Genomic DNA, 13,743 nt, shown 5'->3' with positions numbered 1-13,743 from the left:
ATATACATACATACATACTATACATAATATATATATATATATATATATATATATATATTACGTGTATTCGCAAAACCATGAGAATAGAAACGATTGTGGGGTTGTCTCGAAGTCAGCCAAAGTTGTATCTTAAGTTTGTATTCAGCTTGGTACTTACTTTGTTCCGTGTATGTCTTGCATAGAACGTCCTATTGGTGCTTTGGTGAGTATCTTGTGCTCCGCCGATACCATATAGTTGTGTGCATCGGGTGATACTAAACTGCACACACAGAATGCGAGCAGGCAATTATAGACGAACGACAAGACCATCATTCTATCACTCTATGTGTGACGCACTATCTTTATCTCGGATAATCCACTGGTGTATACAAAGTGCTACGTATATCCCACCCTGCAACAGCTTCTAATAAATAGCTGGAGGAAAATCTGAACAGAAAATGAAAATTACTCTTTCTCGATGTGATGGCGATTGACTACAACAGGGATTACTTCAACACGGCGTCCTTGCAATAGGAAGAATTTGACACATATTCACTTGTATATCAGAGCGATGTAGGTTGTCTTGAAGCTTGAGGTCCTCTATTTGTCTAATACATACTTATGTGGCTATGCGCGTGTATACACAAGTTAAAATGAGATATAGTGCATATCCAGCAGGCCCCCCCTGAGTTTAACAAAAGTAATATTGACATCTACAGCAAAAGTTGTGCCTCTATATCATAGTTACCAAATTTGATTGCATACTATTGGTTTGCAGCCCCTTGACGAAAAGCATAGTACCGAACTGCCATTGATTCCTTGAAAGAAAATCAAGATCGGTCGAAAACTGGAATTGAACCGGTGTTTTGCACCTTTTTTTTACAATCTCTCAGACTTGTCGCTGATAACTTTGAATGCATAATTAAATATACCTGGACGTTCAACGTTTTAATATGCAGACCCAAATTTTGTTCATCCTTTTCCATGGTACATGGGCGAGGCCTTTGGACCGGGGGGGGGGGGGGGGGGTAGTAAAGTATAAACGTATCGACATACAGAACTAACTGACTGAAGACTCTTAATTAACGTATTGAACCGACTATAGGCGGGAGAATCACCGTTTTCTGTCGTTTTAGAAGGCTATGGTTTTCCCGCGTAGTTCCTCCCAGTCCACCCTCGGTGATGGCTGATGAATGAAGCGCAAAACTGCATCGCTCAGCGACAATCAGTAGTAGTAAATATTTACAAATATATATATGCGATGTGAATTAACTCCAGCACAGACACAAATGAATATAGGGAATAATGGCACAACCAAATTCCGAAGGGTCGGACGACAAGCCGACATCTAAACTCGAACAATGCACCAAAGGAACACTTTTATTCTGTGGACAATGGCAATTCGATATGATTGGCCGCAAGAACGTCCCCAAAGCAGTTGCAGCGAGAGGTGGCAATGAAGAAGGTGAACATATCTTGGCACCTACACGCATGCATTTCGATGGAATACCTCAGGATACCAAGTTTAAGGCTGTTTTTAGTGGTAATGCTGCTGCTCATGCTGTACTTGTATCTGAAGGTGGAGTAGCTTATGGTTTGGGACGCAACGATAATGGACAGTTGGGCTCGGATGTGCTAGTAAGTCACCCGCATCCGATTGAATTGGCCATTCCGAGCAAGGGAAAGGTGGTGTATGCGAGTTGTGGTCGTACACATACGGTTGTGTTGCTGGACAATGGAGAGGCATATTCAGCAGGAATGAACCATCTGGGTCAACTGGGCATAGGTTCCGTTGTCAAGGGCAAAGACACACTGGTCAACGAATACCCAAAGTTCCAGAAGGTGCTAATAGATGAGAAGATAGTGTGCGTATCAACAGGTGCTGAGTTTAGTGTGTTCGTGTCTGAATCAGGTGGTTTATACTGCTGTGGTAGTGCGCAGTATGGCCAGACGGGTCTAGGACTAACAGGTGAGTCTATAGCCAAATCGAATCGCATCACTTTCGGTGTATCGCCTAAGCCTAAGAAGGTCAAAGGGTTTGGTAGTGGTGATGGGGAAATCAAGCTAGTAGAGTGTGCAAGTGGATTGAACCATTCCATTGCACTTACTGACGATGGCAAGGTGTACAGTTGGGGCTGGGGTGGCTATGGACGTTTAGGACACCGAGAACCTAAGGATGAGTATAGGCCGAGATTAGTGGAGGAATTGATTGGCCCGCAATATGGGATGGATGGCATTTCTTGTGGACAGGTATGAAACTGAACCGAATTATGTGTGCGCATGTTCCATGAGGTTGTACATAAATATATATGTGGTGGTCGTTGTGGTCAGAGTTCTGTATTCGTATATTTCTATAAGATTTGTTTGCCTCGGAAACCAGTTTGACTCCTTTGCTTGGGAACAGGTTGGATGTGGCCGTGGTAGTCTTGAGTTGTGTATTCGTATTTTTCTATAGGATTGAGTATGGCTGTGATACAAGACTGTGGGACGAGACTGGTGGGGTGTTGAATCAACATCAGTATGTGGTGGATGGCATCTTGCGGTGCAACGTTTTAGTAGGGATATGTCAGCTTGAAACTGGAGCGATTTGTCATTCTCGATATATATATATATATTATAAATGACATATTTATACGCACACACACACGTATATATATATATATATATATTATAAATGACATATTTATACACACATATATATATGTATATACATATATATATATATGCGGTCTTTCGGATAGAAATATGCTATGCATGAAATTCCTGCATTCAGTCTCTACGAATGAGATGGCGCGATATTTAGGTAAAAGAGTATTTGCTAACATCCTCTGCCACTTGTTATCACACATACCATGGATACCAACAGCAATGCAGTTTTGCGTTCAAGAAGGACAGAGGGATGCTTTACATGTGGGGACAACCTCGTGGCGTTAGGGAAGCCAACATGTACCCCAAATCTGTATACGATTTACAAGGATGGCCAGTAAGGGCGATGGGCCAAGGTATGAGCTCGACTGTGATAGCAACCGAAAGTTCAGTGATCTCATACGGAGGTGCACCTTGCTTTGGCGAGCTGGGTTATGGCGAAGGCCAGAAGAGTTCTACACAGCCGAAGAAGATAGTGGCGGTGGAGGGCCTGCACGTGTTTGCGCTGTGTGAGGGGGCTAGTTTAACCTTCCTGATTGCCCGAGAAGAGAGTGAGGCGGAGAAGGAGATCATCCAGAGATTGGATGTGAGAGATATCCCTATTAATCCTGAGAGAGAGCCGACTTCGTTGGATGCACCGGAGCCTGCGGCTGCAACCACTGGTACTAAACGCGGGAGAAAGCCTGCGGCCAAGCCAGCCAAGGGCAAGGTCACCAAGAAAGCTAAGAAATGAAGGGGTGTGGCTGAAAGATGGCACAAGGTGTTTGTGAATGTTATTGTATATATAAGAGCGAGTAGCAAGAAAATAGATGTACATTCTTTGGTGGGATATAGATTATAATGTATAGGGTCTGCTGTAACTGTTGAGAAATGGAAAGAAGGTCGATAGAACAGAAGTGGATTATATTGACCAAAAGTTCAGGATGTAGGATCATCGTCCAGGTGTGTATTCAAGCTGCTAGGCATGGATTGTTTCAGCGGCTTTGGTATATCGTAATAAATTGTCACATACAATAAAAAATGAGATGTGGCAGAAATATGGAAGCAGTGGGCGACAACGACTTTATAATCAAATCGTACTTTTATTCACAAGTATTCCACGACGAATACGTCGACCTAGTTTTGAAGGATAGCCTTGCCGAATGTAATTTGATCTCCACAACTATCCCTTCCTGCGGATACACTTGCTATTGGATGTCAATATGCCCGAGAAAATATTTGGCCTGCGCCCCAAGACCCCCTTATATGCACCCCTATACACGTTCGAACGTATTTGGTAAACACTACACGATCTGCATCACCGACAAAGCACCAAAATATCTTCATTGTAGTGCCCACACTTTATTATCACTTTTATGTGAACAACTTTATCGCTTCACAGGGTGCTGTAAACAAACCACGAGACCCATCAGTCTGAACACCACGCAATTGAGAATTTCTATTTTATATAACGGGCTTTAATTTCTGAATGTGAACACAACAATCAGTCAATGCCGCCCCAGCTATTGCTCGAGATCTATGTGTGTTAACACAAAGCGTCCTGCGGATTCCCTCGTGGAGGTACATGTTCCAGAGTTGTTTACTTGAAATAGGTAGCTTCGGCTTCTGAAAATCATCCTAAGATTTATTGTATTCACCGCTACAAAGCTAATTCTTACAATCTGTGTCCATAACTTAACCACAAGACACGTTGAGCAGTGGATCGCATCGAGATTCTGCATGACTTATAAGTAACGTCCCTATCCTCTTTCACATGTTTTCGATCCCTCAATAGCACCTTCGTATATTCCTATACGAATACCTTTGCCTTAATTGTGGCAAGAGACATACCCAGCCAGAAAAAGACAAGTATCGCCACTATCTTCTTTCAAGTGGCCTCACCCCCTAGACTTCATCAGCAACTTCGTATGTCCACCGCCAACATATTCTTTACCAAAGTCTGTCCTAATTGAGAGCACAAGACACATTCCGAACTAGCGCATACAAATTTCAAGTATCGTCTTTGTTTCCCGTCAAGTGACTCTGATTCCTGAGTTTCCTCAGGACCTTCATGATATTCACCACTAGCCAATTCTTGACATCTATATGTGCGATCACCAACGCCCGAGAGCCGTCCGGCTTCACACTTTCACTACAGCGCACGGAGGGGTCCATATCTCCCGCTAAGCGTGCAGCTACGTCCTCAGCCATTGTAGCGCCATGCACACCCACCCCTATACCATCGCCCACCGTCCAGACCCTCCCATGTTGGTCGCGACCCCATTCGCCATCACAGTTTCTCACCATTGAGCGCATACTGACGCTATCATTCGTCGTTTTATCCATATAAGGCTGTCTACCGGCTATAACACTTGCACCTTGTACACCCCTATCCGACTGGCGTATACTACTATCCTTCGCGAGTTGCAGTGTAATCGGACGACGGAGTTGCTCATCCTTATATATTAGCGAGTGTACCAAAGCACTCGTATCGCCTGTGCCCACTTCTTCACCATTCCGTTTAGCTTGGTGACGCTCAACTAGGCGATCATGTACCTGTGAATACAACCTGTCATACCTCAGTCTCAGTGCACGCCTGACCGCCGCGTGCACCATGCGCGATGAGTGTTTGCGTACATCCAGCTCCCCGGTTGTGTCGTACCTGAACCAAATTTCACTTAGTAGCTCAGAGTCACACAGCTCATCGTACATGGAGTCCACCTCCGCTTCTTTATCCTTTTCCCCGGCTGCCAGTATATCCAGCACCGCCACCATGGTCCCATAATCCGCATACACATTCCGAGAACTCTGCATATCATCAAATATTTCCATACCCGTGCCCCCGTTCTCCCCTACCCGGGCCTCGCGCAAGATGGCGCAGTTGAAAGTCCTAGTATCCCATTTCGCCCCACACCTCCGCATCTCCGCCAGAACCTCGCCCATAGTATTCCATTCAGCCTGCTTGCACAGCCCAGTTACCACCATACTGAACGCCCGTGTATCCCGCCGGAACACCCCGTCTTCCAGGAGTGAGTCTCGGCGCAGCATACACCTATGCTCGCGCATGATCTTGACAACGTTAACCGCCTCGTGCCACTGTCTGCCGTGTAAGAGTGCCTGCAGAAGTGTGTTGTATGCTTCGTCGTCCGCAAGCGGATTGGCTCGGATAAGCCCACCCATACAGTTGAGTCGGCTAATACCGTACCCGGTATGTGCGATGCTGAGCTCGTCCCCGTTGCTCACATTGTATAGGCGCACAACCTCCTTCCAGTTCTTCTGCTGCAATCGGATAGCCATGCCCACCGACAGCTCATCTCTTGAGTTTAGCCGCATGTTCCGATGTAGCATGGCCTTAACCACGGGCACTAGTCCACTGACCTCGTGTGTCCTCAACATATCCTTTGCACTGATATGCTTATCTGTGCGGATCTCCCCTAGGCGTTCGCCTTTCCTCTGCGCCGTACATAGGCGTGCCATTTCGCCCAGGATCTGCGCTATCGTCCAGTCTCGCAGGTCAAATTGCAACAAGCGCGACCTTGAAATAGACAACCCGGACCCACTATAGCCCACATGCGATTGTGCAGCGAGAACCCGAACAGGATTTCTCGCCCGTCTATCTGTTGCTCGCCCTTCTGATGTTCGCACGCCTCTACTCTCAGCGAATGGCTTGCTAATACTGTCTGATCCTTGCTTGGTATCTGTCGGTATTCTATCCTTGCCACGGGTTGTGTTAGTGCCTTGCTTCTCTCGCGGGGTTGTCACCCAGCGCTCCCGTACCCCGATATCGTCCATCAACACCTTCAACAGCTTCAGCACACCATCACAGGGTGAATCATTGTTCCCCTTTTCCCCAGCCGCATCGCATGTCTCACCAGCGCCATATATCGTGTCCTTTGCTGACGAGCTATTCTGTACCTGTGAGTGTGTAGGTATACCTCCGCTACCCTTTAATTCTGAAACGCTAGCGCTACTTCCTGTCTGTATCGGTTCCCCTGGGGGGTTGATCGATGCCAGTTCGTCAGGAAACCACAACCTCGCCCCTTTCTTCACACTCAGTTCCCGCCGAAGCATATCGTACAGTGCAGCCGAGCGCCTATGGCTGGGTGTGTGATGTGCATACACACCCGCCACTGTGTGCACTCGGTCCTGCGTGCGATGATGAAGGCTTCTTACCGCAGCTTCGGCCAGCACAGGAGAATGGCCCTTCAGATTGAGAATGCCGAATTGCTCGTATTCACGCCATACATTGGTTAGTACGGCACTCTCCGCGCACATCTCCGCGTACACCTCGTGGAGTGGCGTATAGCTAAGGTAAGTCATGTCGTTTCCAGAGTTCGTTACAGAATCTAATGACCCGTTTATGTTCATGCGTTGAGAGGCTTCAAGAGCACTGGCAGCTTTTTCCAGTATTCGCTCAGCAATCCTCCACTGGCCAGCATCCACGCACGTGCTAGCCACGTGTATGTAGGTACGCGCACTGATATGTTCAGGGTAGTACTTCTCTAGCGCTCTCAGATACCTCTGCGACGTCTTGTACACACCCATCCGATTGCACAGTACCAGTCCCTTACTTAACCATCCCAAAGCGCTGACTCCATCACATTCCCCAGTACCCGCACGAGCACGCACCATCAGAGTCTTCCGCCGTTCTAGGGCACCGTCTAGTATCTCAGAGAGGTATCCTCGTATCCTGGGATCATTGCTTCGATTACTGATTGCACCCGAGGTCACTGAACTGGGTTTTGTATCTTGCACCAGATCTGCAATACGTCCGTTGGTAGTAGGTCTGTATGTCCCTTCAGAGCCCGTTCCAAAAGTTGAACGTAATCGTAGGGGTGCACTGGTATTGGCCCCCGTGTTGTTGTCCACTATACTACCCATCATAGTGATACCTTGACTTTCGTTTACTCGGACCTCAGGAATAGTCCACGTACGTAGCCCACTAACTGAGCGGTCACTGCCAATCTCGCGATTTATATCCGTGCCAAACACGTCGCACGCGCTAATGGCTGCAGCGTACGACTCGTTATTGGGCCTGAGAGTCTCCTCTTGTTTCGTCATGTGACGAATTAAGCCCATTGCATTGTCAGGTTTCCGTAGGTGTCCCAGCGCAACTAGTACATAGTTCGTAGTTTCTAACGTGGGTTGTATACGCACTCGTGTGGAATTCTCTCCGAGTATCTTCTGTAGGCCGCTTACGGAAGAACTATCTGGCGGTACGTCTGCGTGTGCAATACGTTCGTAGGCCACTGTCGTGTGTGCAGCACTTTCGTGTACCGCTCGCCCGTACGCCTCTCTCTCTGTGTCCCCCACCGCGGAGTTCGCTATACGATCACCCACGCTATCAGCAACGCCACGCTCGTTAGACGCACGCTTTATAATATCCCTCACACGTAACACACCCTCGTACATCCCTGCTTTAGTCAGCTCCTGCATGGGCACATGGAAGTGTAGGTCCCTGCGCCACACACGCGGGGGTGCTACAGCCATAGTCTCAAGCAGCCTCAGAATGAGATCAGGCTTCTCATACCATTTGAAGGTGTGCATGGCGTCCTCGTACTGTGCAGGTACAAGTGCACCACTCTGCAGCTGACACGTCAGAGTATGCAGTATACCTGTGTTCTGGCCCTCAACCAGTTCGTTCACTCGAGAGTCCTCGTTTATGTGTGTGGGTCCTTGTTTTGCCGCATTCTCCCTCGAAGTAGCTTCAACCTCACCCCGTGCTTGACTGGGTTTAACAGATCCAGGTGTAGACCCGGATATAGTGCCATGAGGTTTCCCAACGCTTTCGTGTTGAGCTTTGTATTCCGAAAGCACGCGCGTACCTATTCCAGTCCCAACCCCGCCTGGTGTTTGATTGTATGTCGCATTTGATAGAGCCCTATACGGTTGAATTGCAATTGTATACGCGTGCATGTATAGTTTCCACCGACTACTACCTAGTGAGCCGATGATAGGACACACAGATACAGGAAATGATGTGTGTGTTCGTCTCGTTGCAGCTGAGTGCAACGCTCTAATGTCTGTGTGTGGTGCATATACACGTGTATGTGTACATGTTTGTATACCTATATACCGATGTACACTCGCCTGTGATCGTAAAGAGCTGCCCTGAAGGACTTTACTAGGCCCCGTGCGCATAGCTACACTTGTGTGAGTACATATCTGCGAAACATGTACCATACCACACATACGTGTACACGTTTCGTGCTTGTTTCTATGGACTGGGAAAGATGCACGTCGACAGCATGCCACAGAGGAACTAAATGAGCATATATTTTTACAGGCGCTCACATTAGAGTATATATTCTTCTGTACATTCACAATTCGTTTTCTCGTAGGTATGTGTATACAACCAGTCATAGAGTTACTAGCAGGCTGTATAATTCTACAGGCACCTGTCATAGGGTATGGTTTGTTCTGGACATTTACCACTTGTTTTCTTGTAAAATTGTTCGTATGCTTACGAGCGTGCAATTTCAGATATCCAGCGATACAGGATTCTATTCTGTTTGCCATTGTAAACTCAAGACGTACAGCAGCTACTACTTCTCAAGGGTTGTGTGTATGTGCATGTATGACTGACACTTACTCAAATACTACGGGTATATACATGTTTAATATCATATATCTATGAGTGAAAGTGTGTATATGTGCAGTGTATGTATGCCTGCAGTCTTAGTTGAAACACGTGACTAACTTCCAGAATCATCGTTCATGCGAACGAGACGGTCATCACACTGTATCAATACATCTGTACAGGGAATGGCTACCTATTTATCATCATTGATCTATCCCCAGTGTTCCTACATCCAGGTATGTCCGGGCGTATGTCTATCGATATAGCACCCGCATCTATACAGAATACAAGTTGCTTACAGTATGTTTCCACACATAGTATTGAGTATCTATGTACGCATATATAGTATGAAATGATATTTGTAACAAACACTCGACCTGTTCTGAAGTGTTTCAAATTCAGTGACTCACGAAAATTAAGAAAATGATGACTAACTATCCCGTGGCTCATTTGAGTTCAGTTGTGTGACATCTGTAACTCGAAAATAAATTGTAGAGCATATATAAACGGACATTCTGTGGATGTGGTTTGCTTGTACAAACGGTGATATAAGTGTTGCATACATCCAGTGCATATAATATATATGTAAATATATGCATACATGTATCTCTATATTATATATATACAAATATCCAATTATACATAGGTATATGCATAAATACATATTTACACATATAAATATATATATATATAGATAGATATATACAAATTTGCTTACTTATTTTATATACAATACCACTTATTTGTTGTAGTTGAGCAGTCTACACACAGTGAGCCGATCATTTACACGTGATATATCTTATATCAGGGTATATAGACATACCTATCAACTGTCCATGTTACATGCAATAACATGCTCGCATCCACATGTCGCAAAGCGACATCACGCTTCGTTCTGTTCACCAAGTACAGATCGTATACGAATGCACACACCAACGTATCAGTTCTAAGTGAAAACCCCTTGGTTAACCTGAACGACGAGTTTGTCAAGTATGCGCGTGTGAAAGGTGAACATGTTGTACCGGCTGTGCGATGGGCGTTGGATGATTTCAACACGCGCATTAACGAGGTATGTTTGCTAACTGTAGTTACCCTGTTAGGTATATAGTCTTCATTTAATATCTAAAACTCTTTGTACATATGTTTGGGGTTGTAAGCTGATAGATGTGAGGGCTATAAGCATCAAACTTTCTCGTATGTCCTCGTACAAGTATGTTTGCCCGTGATCGAACATCTATGCGCGGTGTGCCAACAATGCCATGCCCAAATGTGCAGACGGGCGTAACCTTACAAGGTTTGCAATGGATGTGTTCAATGTACAATGTCATATAACCGCATATATATCTTCACTCATAGTGACCAGTATGCTTGTCTAAGCCCATCCCCACACGTGTACGACATGGCAATATTATCAGTGTGATCAGGAACGATGTACAGAGTATCACTACTCTTCTACGGATACTTTGCAGAACATTAATGTGAGCAAACCTACGAGGATACGGTCCACGCGACTATGAACCTCGAACCCCCATAGTGAATTTAAGTACTGATGTATATCGGTATTCTGTTGGCTCGATGCTATATACCTAATTAAGAATTGATTCGAGGCCAATCCTTATTAGTAACGCATATTCTGCATACTCTGCACTCCAATACCCATTATTGTTTTGGGTGCTGTGTTGTGTCCTTTTTTGGTTATGTTGGAGGCTCTCATGAATGAGGACATTGATCAGAAGACCGCACAGAGTGACGCACCACTTGTGCTGCCTTCCTGTGTGTTGCTCTGCACTATGTTTCATCACCACCTGCACTTCGATACTGATACCTACCATTATTGATTCTTCTAGGAACAAGGCTAGGTAGGTTTACACATCACACCAACTCTTATAATAGCGCCACGTCCGCCTACTGTACCGCATCAGTACCCCATCTTCTACTATCTCGATATTGATCCCTTTGAATAGTTGTAGGAACGTGTTTAATTAATACAACAGTCATGTCCAGAGCGGTCCTTATGTTTTGAATTAACATATTCTGATTCATCACTTTTTACTAGTTTTGCATACGTTTTCATAAGGGAAGGATTGTGGCTATAGGTCTGTCGGTAGTTCTTGCCTACTAGCAATTTATATTCAGCTGTTGTAGTTGAGACCATTGTTCAGAACAAGATTTTGAGCGACGCAGCATTTCAATGCCGTACAGCGTTGTGGATCATACTGTGCTTTATCAACAACCCATATTATCTCTCGATACCACCACGTACTACTACCATGTTATTCAACCGGAAATACATTCAGGACGAATGTATGTCACGCCAAACTTCCGAACAACGCAATATGCGTATACTGTGCATCGTCAACCACCCATCTTCTATCTCGATGCTGAAACGTGCCTTTATTTAAATCAGCTGGAAACGCACATAAACAAGAATATCGAACAGGGCAACCCCCTGACATGGGAAGAAGTGATGGACAAGAGAGAGGTGGCGGGAACTGCCATTGAACGTGTCTGGGGGGTATGACTATGTGTGTCGATTGTAACAGATCTACTCTTGTTCGTACTAAACTTTGGCACCCGTCTCATACTGGATGCGATTGATGGGCATTAACATAGATCGCTCGGGAAGCGTGTGTGTGTGTGCGTATATACTGCCAGTTACGCGTGAGTGTGGCGTGTGTGATGGGGGAATGCCCGTCGATTGCATACAGTGCACATGTGTATGTACATGGCTGCGATGCTTATCATACTACGCCTACCTTCAGGGGTTAGACATGATGCCCTGGTGTATACACTCATATGTGATGTCGATCACAAATTGAACGTATTGGAGGGTTGTGTGCATCAACAGCTTCTGTTGTGCTTGTGCGTGTGCGCATATATGGTATCCATTGGTATACACATATTAGTCGTGTGATTTCTTGTTGTACGTACGCATATCTGGTGTCGCGCACGCCTTGAGAGAGGTGGGCTGTTGGACATAATCAACCGTGTGTGAACGCGTATGCAAATTTAGAGCCAAAGTCACTGAAGACACATACACGGCTCAAATCATGAATACAAGTATTCAACACCGAATGGCACAGGCAGTTAAACTACTTCAAATGTACAGAATCGACATCGCTCAGTAAAAATCCTGGGGCGGGGTGTAGGGAGAAGTGGTGCTCTTTGACTGATGGGAGCATCAATGTCGTTGGTCTAGGCTTCATCCCCAGATAGCAATTCCACGTGCATGCGTACGTACCTCCATCCACTGTCAGAAGTTGATATACATGCATACATGGTTGAATCCTTATCAACATATCATAACATATCGATACACGTACACTGTTGGATATCACAGGCAGTAAACCACCTGAAAGGTGTCCGCGATGACAGCGCCTTGCGCAAAGCCTACGACGAGGTTCAGGGAGAGGTGGTGAGCACGTTCGCTGCCTATGGACAGTCAGAAACATTATTTAAAGCATACGAATCAATCGCAAACCAAGGGGGGGGGGCCGCCACTCTGACAAACACTCAGAGGCGTGTGATTGATCAGGCGATCCGGGATGCGACCCATGCTGGTGTTGCCCTACAGGGTACGTATTGCCGTATCTACCTACAGGAGTGTTTTATATGCTTTGATATATCTACCTATGGGAGTGTTCCCCTTGTCTACGTGCCTGTGAATCATCACGGGTTGTTGACCATTGTACTATTGGCCATGGTATTCATTGAACCATTGGCAATGGTATTCGACCCCTGCTTTTTTTCTTCATTCAGTATTTGGTTCGTTTTTATATTCGATGTTCTCGGTCCGTTGTGGGCATATGCTTTAGGTTTTTAAGGTTTATGCCACACTCAGAGACGTGTGATGGGTCAGAGAGTCGGGCATGCGATACATGCATGTATCGTTTGCAATACCTGTGCAACCCTACCAGGTGCGTGTAGGAGCGTACAAACTGCGGCATTGTATCAATTACACGTGCAGGGGCATTTAAATAAGGCTATCGGCACTACCAACACGAACACAATGCTCACAGAATCTTGCCCGTGTGTGGCACAGACGCGTGTTTCTGTTGGTATGTGTATGTGTGTGTATTTCTGCGCATATACTGACTGCCAGTGCATACATCGCCTACCCATTTATAGGCGAGGCGCGAGAGAAATACAAAAGCATCAACATGGAGCTGTCAAATCTCACAACGCAATTCTCGCAGAATGTTGTCGATAGCACCAACGCATTCAGTTTGTTAATCACCGATTCGAAACAAGTAGAAGGTGTTCCTGCCAATCTGCGACTCTCTATGGCAACTGCTGCGCTGAAGAAAAACAGTATGTCTGCAATATTGTATCATTTGTGAACATTGTTGCATTTATATATATATATATATAGATTTAGATATAGATATAGATATCGATATAGTTATATATTTATATATTTATATATATGAATGCTTGTGTGTGTGCCTATGTGTGCGCATGAATGGATGTATGGATCTATGTATTTATGTATGTATGTACGTTTGTGTGCATATATATATATATGTGTGTGTGTGTGTATGTATGTATGTTTGTATATG

The 13,743-nt window shown here is 45.4% G+C and overlaps 3 protein-coding genes across 3 annotated transcripts in view; 2 read left to right on the top strand and 1 right to left on the bottom strand.

Annotated features, from left to right (window-relative positions):
• Nucleotides 1–1,277: 1,277 nt before the first annotated feature.
• On the top strand, nt 1,278–3,666 carry SARC_06897 (hypothetical protein). The gene is made up of 2 exons (XM_014299180.1): nt 1,278–2,229; nt 2,846–3,666. The coding sequence occupies exons 1-2, from the start codon at nt 1,285–1,287 to the stop codon at nt 3,356–3,358; spliced, it is 1,458 nt and encodes a 485-aa protein (XP_014154655.1). The 5' UTR covers nt 1,278–1,284; the 3' UTR covers nt 3,359–3,666.
• Nucleotides 3,667–4,242: 576 nt separating this feature from the next.
• Nucleotides 4,243–8,531, bottom strand: SARC_06896 (hypothetical protein). Its single transcript, XM_014299179.1, has one exon. It carries the CDS (start codon nt 8,518–8,520, stop codon nt 4,615–4,617), a length of 3,906 nt encoding a protein of 1,301 aa, XP_014154654.1. The 5' UTR covers nt 8,521–8,531; the 3' UTR covers nt 4,243–4,614.
• A 1,506-nt stretch (nt 8,532–10,037) lies between these two features.
• SARC_06895 (hypothetical protein) overlaps nt 10,038–13,743 on the top strand; it is a gene marked incomplete at both ends in the record, with an annotated part of 12,135 nt that continues 8,429 nt past the window's right edge. The window contains 4 exons of the mRNA XM_014299178.1: nt 10,038–10,253; nt 11,592–11,699; nt 12,525–12,759; nt 13,313–13,495. Coding sequence (XP_014154653.1) covers nt 10,038–10,253; nt 11,592–11,699; nt 12,525–12,759; nt 13,313–13,495 — 742 coding nt within the window. The remainder of the gene's footprint in view (nt 10,254–11,591; nt 11,700–12,524; nt 12,760–13,312; nt 13,496–13,743) is intronic.

The sequence above is a fragment of the Sphaeroforma arctica genome (assembly GCF_001186125.1).
Source record: "Sphaeroforma arctica JP610 unplaced genomic scaffold supercont1.516, whole genome shotgun sequence".
NCBI lineage: Eukaryota > Ichthyosporea > Ichthyophonida > Sphaeroforma > Sphaeroforma arctica.
The sequence above is the reverse complement of the archived record's forward strand: the minus strand, read 5'-3'. Positions and strand labels throughout refer to the sequence as shown.

Coding starts and splice junctions, on each gene's coding strand:
- SARC_06897 (XM_014299180.1), top strand. CDS start 1,285: ATGGCACAACCAAATTCCGAAGGGTCGGACGACAAGCCGACATCTAAA. Junction 2,230..2,845: donor ATGGCATTTCTTGTGGACAG/GTATGAAACTGA, acceptor GGATACCAACAG/CAATGCAGTTTTGCGTTCAA.
- SARC_06896 (XM_014299179.1), bottom strand. CDS start 8,520: ATGCACGCGTATACAATTGCAATTCAACCGTATAGGGCTCTATCAAAT.